The 21198-nt window shown below is 36.4% G+C and overlaps 2 protein-coding genes across 7 annotated transcripts in view; both read right to left on the reverse strand.

Annotated features, from left to right (window-relative positions):
• Window positions 1–2280: 2280 nt before the first annotated feature.
• Window positions 2281–7268, reverse strand: frzb (frizzled related protein). Its single transcript, XM_067409901.1, has 7 exons — window positions 6448–7268; window positions 5846–5884; window positions 5612–5668; window positions 5353–5418; window positions 5010–5214; window positions 4867–4930; window positions 2281–3214 (listed from the first exon to the last, which is right to left on the reverse strand). The coding sequence occupies exons 1-7, from the start codon at window positions 6902–6904 to the stop codon at window positions 3140–3142; spliced, it is 963 nt and encodes a 320-aa protein (XP_067266002.1). The 5' UTR covers window positions 6905–7268; the 3' UTR covers window positions 2281–3139.
• Window positions 7269–8971: 1703 nt separating this feature from the next.
• Window positions 8972–21198, reverse strand: part of nckap1 (NCK-associated protein 1) — a 57261-nt gene continuing 45034 nt past the window's right edge. For all 6 annotated transcript variants that reach the window (XM_067409049.1, XM_067409045.1, XM_067409048.1 and 3 more), the window contains exons 20-30: window positions 20586–20804; window positions 19528–19658; window positions 19281–19378; window positions 16855–16948; window positions 15540–15622; window positions 14674–14754; window positions 14509–14602; window positions 12360–12476; window positions 12098–12207; window positions 11842–11931; window positions 8972–9929 (exon numbers count right to left, since the gene is read on the reverse strand). In XM_067409049.1, the coding sequence (XP_067265150.1) occupies window positions 9813–9929; window positions 11842–11931; window positions 12098–12207; window positions 12360–12476; window positions 14509–14602; window positions 14674–14754; window positions 15540–15622; window positions 16855–16948; window positions 19281–19378; window positions 19528–19658; window positions 20586–20804 (1234 nt within the window). In that variant the 3' untranslated portion in view covers window positions 8972–9812. The remainder of the gene's footprint in view (window positions 9930–11841; window positions 11932–12097; window positions 12208–12359; window positions 12477–14508; window positions 14603–14673; window positions 14755–15539; window positions 15623–16854; window positions 16949–19280; window positions 19379–19527; window positions 19659–20585; window positions 20805–21198) is intronic.

The raw sequence follows: 21198 nt of genomic DNA on the forward strand, positions 1-21198 counted from the left end.
TAATCTCTGCAATTCTCCAGCTGTGATCTTTGGAGAGTCTTTGTCCACTCAAACTTTCCTCTTCACCGTGTATTAGGATGATTTAGACACACGTCCTCTTTCAGTCAGATTTGTAACATCTTTAGTTGAATGGAACTTCTAAATTATTGCCCTGATAGTGGAAATGGGGATTTTCAATGCTTTAGCTATTTTCTTATAGCCATTTTCTATTTTGTGAAGCTCAACAATCTTTTGCTGCACATCAGAACTATATTCTTTGGTTTTACTCATTGTGATGATTACTTAAGGGGATTTGGCCTTTGTGTTTCCTCATGTTTATACTCCTGTGGAACAGGAAGTCAGGGCAGGACTATTTCATGCTCCTAGTCATGTAAATGTGAATGGAAATATACTTCAGAGATATTTTACTCATAAGAATTTCTAGGGGTGGCAATAATTATGGCCAACATGTATTGGAGAAAAAACATTTATTTCATAATGTGAGTTTCCCCCCACTTTCAATTGTTTTACTTCAATGAAAGGTTCGATTCTTGTGAATTTTTCGAATGAAAGATCAAAAGGATAAACAATGCAGATTTATTTTTACAGCCGCCTTTGCTCATATTTACTAAGGGTGCCGGTATTTGTGGAGGGCACTATATACAAACTTTTATGTTAGATGAGGTTAATCACGCATTTGACAGCACTAGTTTTTAATACTTTAGACAAGTTTAAGTGAAAATTAGAAATTTTAGTTTATTATTTATGTTTTATTTTAATTCAGTTTGTTTCAAGTAACAAAAAAAATGTTATGGATTTAGCCAACTTTAAACTTTAAATGGAATAACATTCACTGCTGAATCATGCACAATAACACTGGGAACATGGATTAAAAAAAAAACTAAATAGTATGAAATACATTTCATGTTACTATACAACTCTCTTATGTGTTTCCGCGGTATGCGGTCTGTACCTGTGCTGGTGGACGTGGAGTCAGCAGCTGCCACTGCAGCTGCTCTCAGGAGCAGGTTGTTTACAAAGAGTAACTCTGTATGAATCTGTTACTGTAGATTACAGGCCTAATACTGACCCTCAGCATTGAGAAGCATAAACAGAGACTCTCTCTTTCCCTGACAGCAGGAATGCTTCACAAAACTAGTTGGACTGGCTCCAGATTTGCTCTCAATCCAGAGACCAATGGCCAAAGGAAGACGAGGGGAGTTTTCAGGAAACCCGTTTGAAAACAGTCATTATTTTTTTGCAATTCCCAAATTTGTTGATGAAAATGATGTAGAAATTACACATTTTAACCTTAAATAAGTAAATACGGTCAGTTTTGATTTCAGTGCAGTCTGAATGCAACCTTTAAAAGGGGACATATTATGCCCCTTTTACAAGTCTCTGGTGTCCCCAGAATGTGTCTGTGAAGTTTCAGCTCAAAATTCCCCACAGATCATTAATTTTAGCTTGTCAAATTTGCCCCTATTTAGGTGTGAGCAAACACACCGTTTTTGTGTGTGTCTCTTTAAATGCAAATGAGCTGCTGCTCCCGCCTGCTTTCCAGAAGAGGGCGGAGCTTTAACAGCTCACGCTTCAGCTTTGGAGAATCTCACGCAGCCAAAATGAGGATTGTCAGTAACGGTGTTCAGCCTTACATTGTTCAAACCGGAGTCGACACTGATGGAGAGACTCAGGAAGAAGTTACAACCTTTAGAATACAACTGGATGTTTCTGAATGGTTAGTGGATCAATTTATACAGTTACTGTGGAGTTGATTCAACTCATCGACTAGCGCGTGCCGTCATGTTCATCTTTTGTGCAAATCCAGCATTGAATTGACCCTCATTTGTGAAGCAATCTGGCATAAAATGACAGCATGGCAATAACACTCTACTACAACAACTCTTCCTCTTCTCTAAAGCAGCCCAACATGGCCCCACCCCATAAGTTGCATGTTCTCGGGGGGCGGGGTTTATGTAAATTTTAGGGTTAGTGATGTCACTAACCCAGAAAGAAGCTCATTGTAGTCCCTATACCAGCCGTTTGTTGTAGTCCTTAAACAGAGAATTCTAAAAAAAAAAAAAATCTCCCTTTGCATTGAACTTTGAGCTTCGTAACTTTGCAGATGTTGTTTATGCTCAAACAGCAACATTACACACTAACTAAAGTTAAAAACGTGAAATCATAATCAACCACCCCTTTAATATGGATGCTGAAATAAATACGACACTTATGTGTAAATTAAAATAAATGCATGTCACAGAGTCGAATAAGATTAAACATCTTTACTTGAACCGAAATACAGTGAAGAATGTTCTCGTTTGTCTTGGAAGACAGAAGGTCTGTTTGCAAAACTAATGACATTAACAATGCATACAAACATAACATGGTCATGTCATCAGCTAGATGTGTTTAACAACCGAGTTATAGACTGTACAATAATAGCCGTTTCCATTGCATGACACTTTAAATGCAACTTCTTCCTAAGAATGACATTTAAGATCAAGCATATCTAAGAGAGAACAGAACTACAAGAAATATCATGTAAAATGCTTTTTCTCTTTTAAATGAACATCATTCAGAAAGCCCAACAGCTTGTTTTCGTCGTCCACGATAATGTTACACTCCTAGTCTTGGATCATCTTGACGTCTTTGTGCTTCTGCCAAAAGGATTCTCTTTCTCTCTCCCCCCCACGCTGTTCATTGTTCTTTTCCGAAGAACATTTAAACCTCCTGAGGGGGGAATTCAGCGGAGCTGCAGTTCATGATTTGTTACCTTTGTATGCAGAGAGCTCAATGGAGCGCTGCATCATGTCAAAGCACACTGGCATCTCCGTGGCTCTCCACCTCAACGGCGCTACGATAATATTCCTCCCTCGCGTTCACCCCTTCCCACTTTGATGGGCAAACGCTGCCCGACACTCGCCTTTCCCAACAAGTATACACAGCAATGTCAAACCAACATTTTGTTTGTGCAAAGGCAACATTTTGTTTATGAGAATATAACAACAATAAAACATAAAGCAACAACTAAAAAACAAAAAAACAGTCTCAGCCAAAAAATGAAAAACAAAAAAAAAAAAGTACAATAGTGCAATTTCTCAGTTTTATGAACCTCTTCTCCTCCTTGGGCTTGTCCGTGTGGTTTTTCCAAGGACGGTTAGTGGCGGTTCCGTCTCGTGTTGCTCCTGCCTGAGTTTGCTCTGCTCTGCTCACGCAAAAGCTGGTCCCAGCGCTGGCAAACACATAAAAACATTAGTCACTTCCCATTGCCCTCTGCATCAGGGGCCTCTTTCCATATGCTCATGCAAAGGGTCTACAGTGTTATATTTTATGTCAGCAGGTCATAGACACAGAAATTAACAACACTTTATTCCATGCTAAAGTCTGCAGAATAAAAACAGATTTCCTACCTAGATGTTATGGCCACAAAAACACACACATTATGGGTATATACACACATATTATATAGCAAAATTGTATATATATATATACATACACACACATGTATAAAATGAATTTGGACACAAATATATGTCATTATATTAGCTAAAGTTATATTAGATTCACATTAAGTAGTTTTCTAATTGCTGTTGAATTGAAGAAAAAAAAAAACTTAACTTTTCAAAAAGAAGTCAAAGTTTACAGAAGAAAAACACATATTTCCTTGCTTGATATTATAATATATATTTAAGTTTTTGGACACTTAACAACATGAATGTTATGTAAAATTACATTAGATTAGATTATTTTATATTAGATGTTAGTAAGGTTTGAATTTAGAAAACTCTTCATTCTTTTCAAAACGAAGTAAACGTTTGGAGAAGAAAAAACATATTTCCTTGCTAGATATTATGGTGTCAAAAAAATCATATATGATAAAAATATATCATAATAAAAAACAAAGATATGACATCCAAAGTATGCAAGGTAGTACAACTAGATCTCTTTTATTAAATCCAATTTTGCTACATATAAAGGTATTTTAAAGATTTTGAAGTGTCAACAGGTCATTCGGTTTAACCGTCCAAAGGCCAATACAGCCATTTAATTTGTGATTAAAATATCTTAAAATGTAATAAATGTATATATTTTTTTTATTTTGGCATGATTTTATAATGTCATATATCAACATAGTACAACATGGTATTAAAATTATTTGTAGAAGTCGTTTCTTTGTTATAAGAAAAATGAATTTCATTGATGTCATTCGGAGTAACCAATATAAAGGGATCATTTTGGATCGAGTCATGCGGTCAATATCATGTGACAGGATGTGACATCTTTCAGACACCTGCAGAGGACCACACAGTCGTGAGGCAAAGTAACAAACTCTCTCATAACTATTTGAAAAAATTGTTTTCACTTGCTCATACGCATGTCCCCAAACATCAGGTCATTCGGTACAACCACTATAAAACATGGAAAATGTGGTAATATTTTAAAAACTTGTACTAAATATAAAAATCTAGATATCAGCCTGTTAGCATTGTTTGAAAATATCTTCATTTGGTATAACCAAAATTTTGGTTAAACCGAATGACTTTTTGGTAAAAAATCTTGTAAAAAATGACAAAATCAGTGTTAATTGATTATAAAAAACACATAATCTCATTGATAATACTTAATAAAACTTCAAAATTATTTATATCTCCATTATGATTTTTTTTTACACACTATATATAGGCTACATACCATTTATATATATTTATTTATTTAGATTTTTTGCAAGGAAATTGTCTCATAAAAGTATCATCCAGCATCATTTGTTTGCTTGATTTTATATTTTGCATTTTATGCAATGGCATTTAGACATTTTAAGCATAAGTGTCCAAAAACTTTTTGGGCTGCACTGTAATGTGGGGCATATGTTATTTCGTTTCACACCTTCACTTTCCGTCCCATTTTGTCTTTCCACTTCTGTGCAATGGATCCATCAATGAGCAGCAGTCTGTTGGAGAAATGATTGATTATGAGAACAGGAATATAATCCACAACATCCTCATCACATACTGTAAATCAAGCTTTACCTGGACCTTTCCTCGTTTTCATAACCCATGATGATGTATTCCTCATTGACAGCTAGTGGAGGACACAGACACCCAGAGTTATAATACAGAGTGACGGTGTCTCGAGGGATGTTGACCAGAGAAGACTTCAGAACGTCTTTGACCTCGACGATGGCGCTCAGGTCATGATTTCTAGTCTTTATCTCTTTCACTCTTGCCCGGATGACTGCAAAGAGAAACAACGAAAGTGTGTCCAGCATTATAAACAGTACTTTCAGTTTAGGAAAGAAAGAAAACGTGCAAGAAACACAAAGCAAACAAAACCACAGTAGTTTGAGACTGCAAAATACCATCCAGGTCTTACCATAATTGTAATTGTTCTTTGAATATGTCTTTTGACCAAGTCTCACAGACTTGCATTTGCACCGATCTGTAAAAGTAAAGGTATTATGTTCAGAAATGTTTATATTAATTGTATATCTAAACAGCAAAATAGACTACTTTTATGCAGTGTTAGACATATTTGCATCTGATCAAATATTCGTTTTGAATTTTGCATTAAAACTAAATGAAATATACATTATATAAATACTGTAAACTGTAATGATACTTAAATAGTATACCATTAGCTCCTTTGCAGTTGGAATTGTGTGAATCCATCGGGAAGTCTGGGTTTCCCTCTGTACAAGAACCAGAACTGAGTTTAATGTTCAACTTGCATTTCAATCTTTTCTTGATCTAAACTATCTAGTCTGGACACAGAAATAAACCTCCTTAAATTAGCAATATAAAACTTTTTTTTTTCAAATAATAATAATAATAATAATAATAATATATATATATAGAAAAAATCTTACCAGGGTTACATTTTGAAGGGTCTTGATAGTAAGGATTATCTTTAGGGAAGAAATGTTCAAGGATTATTTTCATAGAATTGATGATAATGATTATAGATATTAGAAATAATAATACAGTATATATTATAAACTCTACATCCAATGAATAATCAGTAAAATATTTGAATATATATCCATGTAAATTGAGCCACTCTGGATACAGAGATGACTGTCAAAAGTGCTAAATTCACCTTTCAATATAATATAATATAATATAATATAATATAATATAATATAATATAATATAATATAATATAATATAATATAATCACTGCAGTATATAAATATATTATAAACTGGTCAACTTTTTTTACATTAAAACTACAAAGAAAAGTGATCCAATTTACTTAAAACCATCTTAATATACTAAACATTATTTTAATATTTACATATTACATACTATGCATACAATCAAATCTGTATCTACTTATAAGTAAACTTAAAGGGTACATTTGTATAAATTGGGTCACTTTTTGACACTGAGATGACTGTCAAAAGAATCCCAATTTACCGTATATAATAGGCTAATAATTAATACTATCAAAACATAAATCATAAATAACCTGGCCCATCCGCCTTGACTATGGCCTCAGGTGAGATGCAGACTCCTCGGTCGTACACGGGCAGCTCCTCGCAGGCCAGACTCTCCGGCCACGTATGGTTGTACTTCTTCATGACCGGCTCGCAGCCGCACTTGGCCCGCTCACACACGGACTTGCAGGGTTTGATGGGGTCGTGCTGGAAGTCGATGGTGCATATGGGCGCGTACATGGCGCACAGGAAGAACAGCAGGTCCGGACTGCACTGGGTGCCCAGGAGCCCCTCGAACTGCTCGATGGCGAGCACGGCGTTGGCCTGCGTGCTGTGATGGAGGTGGTTGGGCATCTTGGTCATGTTCCACGGCATGGTCCTGCACATGGGGATACGGATAGGCTCGCAGGACGCGGCCGCGGTGCCTCGGGGGATCTCCAGAAGACAGGCGATGGCCAGGACGCAAATGAACATCTCGTAGGAAAACATTTTTTTGTGTGTGTGTGTGTGTGTGTGATAAAAACACAATTGAGAGAAGCAGCTAGATATAATTCACCAATGACATGCGGAGATCTTCTGGAGAGCTGGAGACTCTTGCGCGTAAAACTCCCCCAAAACAAAGTTTCTCAAACTAACTTCACCATACTGAAGTACTGCATCAGAAACGCGGATAACAAAAGCTCATCTTTTAAACTCTCGCTGAAACGGAGGTGAAAAAATAAACATAAATTCTCTCGTTGGGTTCCTCGCTTCAGGAGCGCGCTGGCGAACTGATCTCTCCTCCAGCTCCTGCTGACAGAAAGCGACTGGAAGCAGCTGGAGGAGGAGGAATAAGAGGAGGTGGGCTGGGGACAAGAAGCAGCCCACCTCCTTCTCCATCACTTCAGTCTCCTGTTGCGCCATCAAACACACGACTGTTGACTTACTGCTGCCGTAAATGACTTTAGCCAAGACAAAAGCGCTGTTTTGAATAAGTAAAATAGTACATAAATAGAGTTGTGGACATAAGGAGGTGTTAATTTAAAAGCAAACCTCTAATCAACATCGGTCTGTGTTGATTAGGGGACTACAATGAGGTAAAAACACACTTTAAATGCTCTTGTAGTGCATTTACAAAAGGACGTGCTGAATAATGAACTGTTTTGTGGAGCATAACATTGTTAGCCAAAGGATGTTTGACTTCATAATATATGGAGACATCTCGCCGATTTGCTAATAAAATTGCATCTTTATGATAAAATTTAAGGGCACAATTTTGTATTAAAATATTATTGGCCTACATCTGTTTAATCATGAAACTTGTTGGCTAACCAGAAAGGCTAATTTGGATAGGAATGTTTTTAGCACAGCAGTGTTTGATTTTGTGAATAAAATGAGTTTGTTGCTAATGTTGTAAGTGTTTAACATTAATTTCGTGTTTTACAAGTACACATTCATAGCTCAGACTTGATTTTTGAAAAAAAATCTAGTTGCTAGCGAGTTACTTCGGGAAAACTACAACTACCATAAGGATGTGTGTATACTTTCTTAACTCAGGAGACGAACGTTTGTAGTCTTTATCTAGAAAGTTATTAGCAGCATCTCTGTATGTGATTGATGTTGCACAACAAAATGTAAAAGAATCTTAAAGAAATGTTAATTACATTAATAAATCGAAAAGCTGCTATGCTAAAAACACAGTACTCCCGCGGGAACTTTGTGGCTCAAAAAAATGCTAATTCTTTTCTGGGTTTTAGGATTATAAACGGCTCTATTAAGCTAATTCATGAAGTGATATCTGTCCAACAGAAGATATAATCCTAGACATAATGTCGCTATGCACCAAATATATCAATATGTTAAGAGAGGGAGACATGAATCTAGAAAAGCTATAGCAAATCCTATATAGCATAATAGCATAATGTGCATGACACAGCACTCAATTAAACAATTTAATTGTCATTACACCTGAGGAAATGTTTTTTTCCCCTCCCCCTCAGCAGCAACATAATTTGGTTTTATCTCTATGCCAAAAGGGGTCAAGTACAACTTAAATGTGAAGCTAAAAAGCATAAACTAAAGGTAAAAACAAGTCCATAAAGTAGCTAAACATACAGCCTTTTAAAACGTTGTGCCTTTTGGCTCTGTGTCTGTGAGAAGATTTAGATGAGCAGCCTCAGATCAAAGAACTTCAGCAATGTTCTTACAGCTTGGACAGAAAAATAGAATAGTAAAATGCTGTTTTTAGAAGCCGTTTTTCATACTCCTGCATAATACAATGTCAAAATCACAGATGCAACCTGTTGTAGGATTCTTCTACTTTTTGACAAATTAATTTCATGAACTTAAAAGTTACCTGTGAGTTCCGGAAAATTATTTTTAATCAATAAATAATAATAATATAATTAAAAATTAATTTGGAAAAATATGTGAATTCAGTAGACTAAAAAAAAAAAAAAAAAAAAAAAATCCTGATATTTCCAGGTTTTTCATCAGAACCATACTGGCTGTAATTATGATCTAAAAAATACATCTATATCACTAAACAGAATTAAAGTGGACCAGTCAAACTGCATATGACCTGATGTTTATTCATGTTATGGAAGATACATTGTCATTTCCAAAAAATCCAAAACATATAAAACCGTTTAAGGGAGAGGAGGGGGAAACAACTGATAAACATTCAATAAATATGTAAGAATGTTTATTATAGCTCACAGACAGGTACAATGGAGTGTAAATGCCACAAGGCATCATGAAAGTTAGTTAAAAAATTATACTATGCTTTGTACAAACAACACTAGGTTGCTTTTATAACATGTAGTTATGCACAATTCTGCTTTTTAAATCCAAATGAGATGTTATATCTATCAATTTGGCAAGTATGTCAAAGAAACACAAAGTGTAATGAAAATAAATGCAAATTCACAGGGAGGGAGAGAGAGAAAGCACGCAGTAACCCACACAGATTAGATCTAGAACAACATCAAAAAAAGAATCACTGTTTCATAGAGGCATCTGTTATCGCAACAAGCATTTTAGCATGATGTAGAGTTTTTAACAATTCACCCTTGCCCTCCCCCCCACGTCCCACCACACACAATTCACTATTTAATGTGTTTGTTCCAAGTTTAACCATTGCAAATTAAAACACAAACCAATAAAAAAAAAAAAAAAGAAAAAAAAAGAAAGAAAGGTAATTAGTGTCACTAGTCCATGGGATCAAATTCGATTATTGTAAGTGGACAATAAACAAATCATTTTTTTCCTTTTTTCCTTATTTTATTCAGTGTTATAAAAGATTTGATCCCATTAAAAGTCTTGAACTGGTAAGACTATAACATTGGAGAATCCTACAGAGGAATATGGAATGAGGGTTGAAGTATCCGGCCCTCGAGTGCTCTTCACACAGGAACTCTTACGCGGATGAAGACACAGACTGCTTGTATACGGCATGGTAGGCATTCCGGAGCAGGACGTACGGGAAGCAGGATTCCAAGAGGTCCATGGTGAGGAATGGTGATTCTTGAACGATCTAGACAAAAACAAAATCACTTTCAGAACAGATCTCGGGGTGATTGGGATGTTCTGCTGAAACCGACACACGTGGGCTCTGTCCAACTCCTCCTAGCTTTCCATTACAGCCTAATTCAGTGCATCCTGCAGATTACACTTCAAAGAGTTAAAAATCCCATGGACAAATCCCCCACAAGCCTCACAGATCAAAAGAGCTGCGTGACTCTCAAACACAAACAACAGAAACAGTCCTTAGCACATTTTCCCAGTCATCAGATGGACTAAAAGAAAGATGGAAATATGGAGAAATAGAGTTGCAGCCCATTTTTTCAGTTGGCTTGGTTCTTTGAAGTATTTTTCCCATTCATTTTTTCCATAGGGATTTCAAAACATTCTTTAGTTCTAAGCCTTGAAACAAACCGATCGGATCTGAGATCAATCATAATATTGCAGCATTTGGTGCAAAACAACAAAGTATATGAAAACAACAAAGACAAGACCGTACTTTATATTATTTATGAAAGAATGAACTACTTATGCCAGAAACACTGCAACGTTATGATATAAAACTACCGACATCAGTCATTGATAAGCATAAAAAAAAATTAATTTACTGTATATTTTTCCGTTTGAAAAAAAAATTGGAGTTTGGACACATTACTATTTTCATTGTTTTTGAAAGAAGTCTCTTATGCTCACCAAGGCTGCATTTATTTGATCAAAAACCATATTTGATCTAATATGCTGATTTATTATCAATGTTGGAAACAGTTTAATATTTTTTTTATAATCTGTGATACTTTTTTCAGGACTCTTTGATGAATAAAAGCTAAAAAAAGAACAGCATTTATTTAAAAATTTGTAACAATATACACTACTGTTAAAAAGTTTGTGTTTTTTTCTTTTTTTTAAAGAAATTAATACTTTTATTCAGCAATGATGTATTAAATTGATAAGAAGTGATAGTAAAGACTTATATTATTAAAAAGCTTTCTATTTGGAAAAAAATGCTGTATTTTTTTTTGTTACTTATTATTCATCAATGAAACCTGAACAAAATATCACATGTTCCAAAAAAATATTAAAATATTAAGCAGCACAACTGTTTCCAACATTGACAATAACTGAGTATCAAATCAGCATATTAGAATGATTTCTGAAGGATCATGTGACACTGAAGAATGGAGTAATGATGCTGAAAATTCAGCTTTCCATCACAGGAATAAAATTATATTTTAAAATATATTAAAATAAAAAAAACATTATTTTAATTTGTAATAATATTTCACAATATTACTGTTTTTTTTTCTGTATTTTTGATCAAATAAATGCAGCCTTGACGAGCATAAGACACTTAGTATATATATATATATATATATATATATATATATATATATATATATATATATATATATATATATATATATACTATATACTAAGTGTCTTATGCTCGTCAAGGCTGCATTTATTTTATACACACACACACATACACACACACACATATATACATACATGCATGTATGTATGTATGTATAGTAGCAAAAGTTTGGACACATTGTTATTTTTTTCAACGAAGGTTACTATGGTAGTTAATCAGCAAGTTACACTGTTGTACAGTAAACGCACCTCTGATAAGTGGAGCTCTCTTTAGGATTATGGCTAGTGTAATTCTTCCCCATGAATTTGCCAAAAATATATATATATATTTTTTTGTTTTTTATTACACTGACAGAAATATATATTATATATCATTGAAAACCTAAGAATATATGATAAGTCTGTCTTCAATTTTTAATGATAATGTATTAATATTTCATGTCTATGTCCTATGTCTATGGAGAAAATGATTTTCACTTCTGCAACTTCATTGTTGCACACCATCATGAACTGCTCTCTCTTTAGTCTTGTAACAGAGGTGTGGATTCACTTACCATGTCCAGAAGCAGGTAAACAGACTCCCTGTTCCGTGTAGTGGTTTTATCAGTCTCCTGTCCAATCTTGAGCAGGCTGGAGGAGGCGAGCTGGGAGACAATAACAGGATTTTATTCAAGCTGCATAGTGAGAGTTGCAATTGAGTATTTATTGTTGATATGTTAATGTAAATTGTATGTTGTAGAGTAAAAGTATTGGAAAAGAAAAACCTTTAAACCAGGATTTAGGATAATTACAGCTACTACCGTTACTTACGGCAAGAAACTCTTTCAGGCGATCCTCTATGCTGCCCTTGTGGATAGTGAACAGCGCAGCGGCAATCTGGTTTATCGCTTTAGCCAGACAGTGAATGTTGTTGCAGTGACCTTAAAAGATTTATAGAGAGTTAACACACACATGATAAATGTCATGCACATTAAAACGCGTCGTTCCAGCGAACCGCAGTTCAAACAGCACAGATATAATCTGATTTCATTCGCAGCGGTTCAGCGCAAGTCTGAAATGTAAAAATTGGTACCTTCTATTGCGGGACTGTACTGTGACATCACGTTGCTGGCCAGGGTCGGCATGGAAACAGCCACGAAGACCATCAACAGGCAGGCGATCTTGTACTCTTCCTCTGGGCTAATATTTTCTGTTACAAACATGGAGAATTGAGTTTTCATCATGAATTTTCCTTTAGGTAACTCGGAGAAGTACCGATGTGTTGCCATTGTGAGACGGCAGGGAAATTGCAGCGATTGCATTTCTCTCTCTGAACAGTGTCCGAAAATCTGCGTGAAGAGCCAAGAAAAACAGCACTAATGTCCAAAAATTAACTCTTATTTATGTTATTAGCGCAACAGCATTTGGGAGTGATTCAATTAAGTCTAGTTTGAGTTGACTCGCTATTTAGATAGTAAACAGAAGACGTTTGGATTTAACCATCAGGGGAATAAAACAAAAACATCAGTGCTGGCCAAGAGACCCTGGAGGGTCTGGGCTGCTCTGAGAAAATGAAAGCTGTTCACCGGAGAGCTTTGCTCAATTCGCAAGAACTGCTATGTGGTATGAGGTGTTGAAGTGCACAAGGCTCTTCTCAGGTACCTCCAATGGTCTCTAATGCCTGATGAAGGTTTGAGAAGCAACGCTGGACAAAAAAAATCTGAAAACAGCAGTGTGACGGAAGCTACTTTGAAACTAGCTTTGCAAATGACAAGATAATTTGAAGTAGTGGTTTAAGTTTTAATTTTTTACAATAAGGTTACTAAATGATAACATTGGTGCAATGTAGTGCAATTTAATTCCACATATGCTCCCACTCAATTTTTTTTAATAATAATAAAAAAAAATAAATAAAAAAAAAACACATTTTAATGTTATTTGATCAAAAACACAGTAAAAACAAAAATACATTTGAAATTTTAATGTTATTTGTTAAAAATGCTAATTATTTTAATATAAAAATAAAACACTTCATACACGCTATGAAGCGCTGTCAAGAGCATGCCAAACCAACAGGTGGTGATATAACCCTAATATTTTAATATATTTTAAAATGTAATTTATTCCTGTGATGATGGTGAAGCTGAATTTCCAGTCTTCAGTGTCACATGACCCTTCAGAAATCATTCCAATTACTGATTTGCTGCTCAAGAAACATTTATTATTATCGATGATGGAAATTCTTGTGCTGCTTAATATTTTTGCGGAAACAGGGTTCCCCCGCATAGAAAAAGCTGCGGTTTTGAAAATATCCATGTTAGTGTGGACAGGGCCTCAGTTTGATTGGCTGTAAAGCTGCATTAGTAAATGAGTGTGACAAAAAAGCTAAGCGATGTAGCACTTTTTTGTCACATTACATTGTTACACAAAAAAAAGAGCAGAATATTGTCACGTCAATTTTACTGAGCTACTCCTCAACAAACTCCTGAAAACGGCACTCACGAGATACTAAAGTGCACAGATATTTGTATTATTTTTAAGTCTTGAGGTTGTGGTTAAGATAGGCCTGGCCATGTGAGGTTTTAAACTTTCTTGTGAATTCATTCACCACAGAAATAATAAGACATGGTAAACTGATACTGTGACCAACGTGAACATGGGTGTGGATGTAATGCATGTTTTCAAGTGTGTATTATAGCATGAGGTTACACCGTAATCACAGTGCAGGCAAGCATCCTAACGCTGCAGTACTTGACCAGATTGATATAAAGCATGTGATACCACTTAACGTTTCAGCACAAACCAAACCTTTTTTTACAGCCAGCTAGCTTGCATCCAAGGTCTTAATACAGGGATTTCTGGTAAATCATTTGGCATAAAATGGTCTTTAGATGTGAGCACCAAAGTGCACTTTGGAAAAAGAATTCCTGTTTAACTTTTCTTTCAAGTGTGTGCACACCGACGTCACACTTTGGTAACTACGTATTTTGGGGCAAATGCTGATGAAAGGAGCAATCCAAAAGTGGACGTTCACCGTTCTAACAAATCTAGAGCAAAAACACCTGATGCATATCAGCACTTTCTTAGGGGGGCAAAACCAAAGAACTTCCAGTTACAGCATTTTATTTTCCTCTGACTGTGACAAAAATTTGCCAGTTTATATATTGATGCCAAAAAGGATTTAACGTTTTGCATCTGGGATCAAAATGCATTGCCATTTCAAATGGCCTTAAATAACTTACCAGACTTCTGGGAAGACAAAGCCACAACCAGAGCAGGGTCGATCTCGCAGGGCAGGCCTGCGGCAGAAGACAGCTCATACACGTTCATGGCCACCTGAGAAAAGGGAGAATTTCAGGTCCAGCAGCCCATTGTTACTGCCAACATCAAGTCTGAACGTCACCTACCTTCATGTCAGTTTCACGAGGAATGTGGTCTTTGAAGTCTTCCACGGAGCTCACCAGGAAGGGAATGTGGCAGGACAGCACCTGGAGAAAAGGACACATCTGTGGTTAGAGCTCATTTGTGCGAGAACATTTCCAAACAAAGGAATATTTAACTGTCATCCTCATTCCAATGCCATATTATTTTCTTTCTTCCTTCAAACACGAAAGTCAGAAGAATATCTGAGCTGCTCTTTCCTTACAATAAACATGGACAGTGATTTATTGCATCAAGCTCTAAAAAGCACACACAAAGCCATATGAGATATATATATGCTGTCAAATCGATTAATCGCATGTAACAAATGTAAATATATATGTGCATTTACATATACACAGATACACACAGGACCATTTAAAGCAGGTGTCTATCAGCAGATCCCTAAAAAAATACAGTGATAAACAGATCCGCTGATAGATGCATGTATACAAACTTTTATGTTAGATGTGATTAATCAATTTGAGAGCACTAAAATGAGTAAATGCATTTCAATTATCATTTACTATAAATCTTCTCTTACTGTAGCTCTAACATCTCATTCACTCTTCACATTAAAACTTGTCATGTGACATGTGACAACCAAACCTGATGCATCTTCAGGTGGCATATTTGAATCAGTGTAATTTTAGTATAATTTATATACTGTTATAGTATTTATTCATATTTTAAATTAGCTTTCATTTTTACATTTTCATTGTATTTTTAGTTTGAGCTTGAGTAATTTTAGTAAAATGAGCAAGATCTCAGCTATAAGATGAAAAGCATCCTTCCATTGAGTTGAAGTGCTGTCCATGTGAGAGAAACAAGACGAGATGTCTGGATAACTCACATCTCTGAGAGCTTCCTGAGCCAGAGAGCGGAATGACAAAATCACGCCGATGATGGTCATCCGTTTCAGCACACTGTCAACCGCTACAGAAATAGAAGACAAGTCATATTAATAACTTCCAAAAATAGGCCATTTTTGTCCTTTAGAACCACTAAAAATAGGTCTGCAGGTGGTGTGTATATGGGTCACATTCCTCAGACGGGATTTTTAAATTCCTGCTCACATTTGAGCTCAGTAATACAGGACTGTGAGGACAAGCCATAACAAATACCACAAATAGCTCTGTGTAGAGGGTCCTGTCTGTATGTTATTACAGCTCATACCATGACATTCCAAACAGCTATTGTCTAATAAAGTGCTTCTCGACCTGTGGTAAGTGGACATGACTGGAAAGGTACAATTTTTTAAATATTCCAAATTTTTCAATTATAAAAAGACATTTTCTTTTTTTTTTTTTGGTGTTTTATTTGTTATTTCTGACCTTGCCTCACAATATTTTAAATATAGCTTTGCACATTTATGACTTTAAAACTGTGTCAAAATGTAAGCCTCCTCTCATTAAAGCTAACTCTGGCCAAAACCTGCCACTTCAACAAGAAGATAAGTAACACAATGTGACCAAACACAGTTCGCTTTGTTTTTACATGCTGCTTTTTTTAGAGAAAAAAAAAGGAATTTACAGTCAAACCAAAAATGATAGTCAGACACTAGAAATATATATATATATATATATATATATTATTTATTTTTTTTTACTAGTGGGTGCAGGACAATATAGTTCATTTATGTAAGTGAGGATAGCAAAATAAAGTAAACTGTGACATATTATACCCAAAAATTCTGCATGCAGTGGACTACCAGTAAAACTGATACAAATATGGAACCAAAAATTATTCAGACACTTTGACCTGACCATTTTTTGCTTAAGTGTTATCTGACATAAATAAGATTATTTTTTTCTGACACAGTTTAACTGAGATCTTGTCACATTTTATTACCATTTTTTTAAACTAGTGAATAAACTGTAATAATGAATGAAATGTCTGAATACATTTTGGTTTGACTGTAGTTGATATATTATTGCATTTAGTATGGAAATGATTTATATTAGAAAAATGTACTGTGATAAATTTTTTTCTGGGATGCATTTATTTGAATTAGAAATGTTTTGTAGTCTTTGCTGTCACTTTTGTCCAATTTATTGCATCCTTGCTGAATAAAAGTATTCATTTAAAAAAAAAAAAAAAAAAATCTTACTGACTCCAAACTTTTGAAGTTAGTGTATATAATTACAAGTCCCACAACGCATACTCACATGTCAGCCGCTTAAAGAGTGCTGCCATATGGTCCGGCTTGTCGAAACTGGTCCTCATCTGGGTCAGAACCTCCACATTGTCCACCACAAGTTTCTGAAATGGCAACAAAACACAGTATGATGAATAAGCAGGAAAAAATTATGCGAATAAGTCTGAAGTCTGTACATCCTTCCACAGGAGGTCATCATAACCTAAACCTACATACATCTTTAAAAGCATTGCAATCTAAGCATTTATAACACAATGCTGATTAGCAGAAAATATTTTTAATGTCGGCATAAATGTTGTCGATTGAACTTAATTTTGAACCCAGAACATTACTTTTAACACCAAAGCAGAACAATTTTGAACAGTAGCCATTTAAAGGCATGAAATCGCCTGAGACGGGAACTGCGAAGTAATGCAAAAGCACGAGTTTGCATGTCAACAAATCATTTGCGTAATTTGAGCTCTAAGAGAAAACATATTCCATGTTTAAGTCCTTTGGTGAACATGCCACAGAATAGAAATGCAAAATAAGCCATTTCACTCCACAGCTGATTTTGGGTCAGATAGGAAACTTGCCCCCCCCCCCCCCCAAATTACTTTCAGCTGAGGGAAAGAGGTTTGCATGTTAGAACATCACTGACATGTGCCAAGCCTGTGTTCTCACACTTTGGTTGGCTCTCGTTACTCAACTTTTCATTCCTACATCATTGTCTAAGGTAGTGCAAACAATACACCATTCATACTTCACGAGGAAGGCTTTGCCTTTAATGTAATCAAAGTAGCATGGTTCAGGTCTAAATGTTATCCAATAACTCAGAGTGAGGGGAAGTGCTACCTAAACTCTGTTCCCAGTAAGCAGGCCCATATGGAATCTGTGGCTGCAGAAATCCACGGAAAGCTCTTCAGATTTCTGTAATATTAGAACGTCCATCAATCACAAAGTTCAACACACCACGTGTGTCAACTACTTTCAGCCCTGTTCTAAGGTCATGTGATGCTGCCATTTTTACTCATGTGCGGGACTATATTTTTGTACAATGAATAGTTATTATTTTTGCAGCTTCATTTTTCCATCATCTGCTGGATCTATCTACTGCCTTTGACACTGTGAATCATCAGATCCTTCTGTCCACTCTGTCATCACTAGGCATCACAGATACTCCACTTCACTGGTTTGAATCCTAACTCACAGGTAGGTCTTTCAAAGTTGCCTGGAGAGGGGAGGTATCCAAAGTTCATCAACTGATCACAGGAGTTCCTCAGGGTTCAGTTCTTTGACCCCTCTTCTCCATATACACTACATCACTGGGTTCCATCATACAGGCACATGGTTGCTCATACCATTGCTATGCTGATGACACACAGCTCTACCAGATTTATTCCAACCAGATGATCCCACAGTAGCTGCACGAATCTCAAGCTGTCTGGCGGACATCTCGGCATGGATGAAAGAACATCACCTGCAGCTCAACCTGGCAAAGACTGAGCCTCTCATCTTCCCAGCCAATCCGACTCTACAGCACAATTTCACAATCCAGCTAGGTACATCATCAATTACCCCATCAAATTCGGCCAAGAATCTTGAAGTAATCCTTGATGACCAGCTGACCTTCAAAGACCAAATTGCAAAGTCAGCTCGGTCATGCAGATTTGCACTATACAACATCAGAAAAATCAGGCCTTTTCTAACAGAACATGCAACACAACTTCTCGTCCAGGCCTTGGTCATTTCTAGGCTCGATTACTGCAATGCTCTTCTGTCTGGACTTCCAACATGCACAATCAAACCTCTACAAATGATTCAGAAAGCTTCAGCACATCTTGTCTTTAACAAGCTCAAAAGAGCCCACGTCACACCTCTCTTCATCTCTCTGCACTGGCTACCATTTGTTGCTCGCATCAAGTTCGAGGAATTGATGCCTGCTTACAGATCTACCACAGGCTCAGCTCCCTCCTACTTCCACTCAACGATCTCCCTGTCTTCATCCCGAATGCAGAATCCCTGGCAATATTCAAAGGACAGCTGAAAACTCATCTCTTTTGTGAGCACTTAACCTCATCTTAAACCCCCCCATCCTTTCATTTTCTCTAATCCCTCCCTATGCTACCCTGAGCAATGTCTGAAACTTGTATTGTGAGCACTTCTTGTGTCCATTTGCCTCTTCATGATGAATCGCTTGTTGTATTCCTGACTTGTAAGTTGCTTTGGATAAAAGCATCTGCCAAAATGAATAAATGTAAATACAAAATAAATAAAGAAGTGACCTGGCAGTAAGTCAAAGTGACTTAAAAAAAATAAAAAATTCAAAATTGTATAAATAATAATAAAAAAAAAAAAAAAAAAAAAAAAAATCCAGATTTGATCTAGGCAAACAAATTTGGAACTGTGACAAGCCTAATGATGTGACCTTTCACCTCAGAGACCCCTATAGCTCACCTTGAGTTCAGCCACCTGGGAAGAGATGTGCCACATGAGGCTCTCGCTGAGGAACTTCATCCCGTATGGACCCAGCAGCTCAGAGAGTGAACGCATTTCTGAGAGAAAAAGTCAAGAACTTTAGACGTGCTATGGCAGTTTGAGTGTGGAAATAATCACATCCAGCTCAAGAAAACTATGTGAAATGTTTCTAAACAAGGAAATCTTTTATTCAGTGTGTTTTTATGGCATGCTTTTTTCCCCTCACCAGATATGTCGGAATACTCCTCTGCATTGAAGGTGAGCTCATTCTCTGTGGGCAAGTTGACAAAGGCCTTCATGGCAGGAAAGTAAGCGATGTGACCATTGCTAACCTGCCGCAGTAAAGTCTCCAGATACCTGCAAACAGATTTACACCAAACCAATGTTTCATTTTGAGGCAGTGGTCTCAAACTCAGCTCCTGGAGGGCAACTGCCCAGGCAGGTGAGTTGGAGCTAAAAGGCCCCGGTAAACTCTTTCTTTTTAATTCTTCATTTAAAGGTAAAAACATTTGAAATACCTTTGCAGTGGTATGCTGTTAGTTAAGTCAAGTCACATTATGTTTACTTATCTATCACTTTATGCAATATACTGCTTTAAAACAACCAGCTTTTCAGGTCAGTGTCACTTTTGTGATACTGAAATTTTAAAAATGTGATGATACCATTCCCCCTATCATTTTGAGTGCTGTTAAGCGTATTCTTAAACACCTCTGATTGGCCATTGTGTTCACATGCTCAACAGATATGTCATGAAGAACGTTTAATATGTCTATTTACAACATGTTTTTGAAGCGTTGATCATTGTAGCCAATCACAGACATATCTGCTGAGCGCGTGAACACAATGGCCAATCAGAGGTGTTTAAGAATCCACTCAACAGCACTCAAAATGCTAGGGGGAAATGCTGGTATCGTCACATTTTTTAAATTTCAGTACAGACTTGATACCGAAATTGGTATTTTTGACAACCCTAGTTCTTCGATTTCACTGTCATTATTGGGGCCTTTAGAGCAGTATGTTGTTAGCATGGCAATATACTAATGCCAAAGTCTATTCAAATTAAGTCAAAAATTTGAGTTAGGAGTGCCATTTGTTGCTGCCTATGTAAAGTCCTCTAAATCTGTCACTTAAGAGGTTCTATTTAAGTTAGAATGCTGTCTAAGCAGCAGCCTATGTAGGAAGTATACTTGGTTTTGGAACAGAGCCCTTCATCCTATTGTAAAAGCAAAAGTTAAGCTCTGAAATAACTCTGGAGGCCATTCTGGTATTGACATAAAGTCTCACCAGTTGGTGTAGAGGCTGGTGATGGTTGGTTCTCCATGGCTGTCCAGGTGTTGGGTCTGCTGCAGCAGCACATTGTTGAACACTCTGGTGATGTCAATCTGCACATAATTCTCAATGGACTGCAGCACTGTCATGTAGGCCCGCACGCTGGTGAGCAGCTCTGATGGTTTGGCGATCTCCTGTGTGGCCTGGTTGTACATGGTCATCCCAACTATTGACCTGAGCAACAATTACAGACAATTACAGAGCGAAAGACAAGAAAGACAAAAATTTGGCATTATTAATCGGTACATGTAAGGAACAAAAGGTTTGTTCTCTTAATATTTTATCAAAATGTATCTTCCTACTAGGGCTGGGACAATAAATCGATGCATTGTGAATTGAGAAACAATTCTGGATCGATTCTGAGATTTTCTGAACGCATTGCAATTCTCTCACGAATCGATACTGAGCTTAGTTTTTAACAGCAGGTGGCACTGCCTGCTTTAGAAACAGACGTATTCTGCTTGCTTCCAATTCCTTACGTTCACTTCATTCATAAAGTTTCAAAAAGGTTGAAGCGAATTACAAGGGTGTTTGCAGTGGGCTGTTTACATTAATCTTGTGTCATTAA

Source organism: Chanodichthys erythropterus, chromosome 14 (genome assembly GCF_024489055.1).
Source record: "Chanodichthys erythropterus isolate Z2021 chromosome 14, ASM2448905v1, whole genome shotgun sequence".
Taxonomy (NCBI): Eukaryota; Metazoa; Chordata; class Actinopteri; order Cypriniformes; family Xenocyprididae; genus Chanodichthys; species Chanodichthys erythropterus.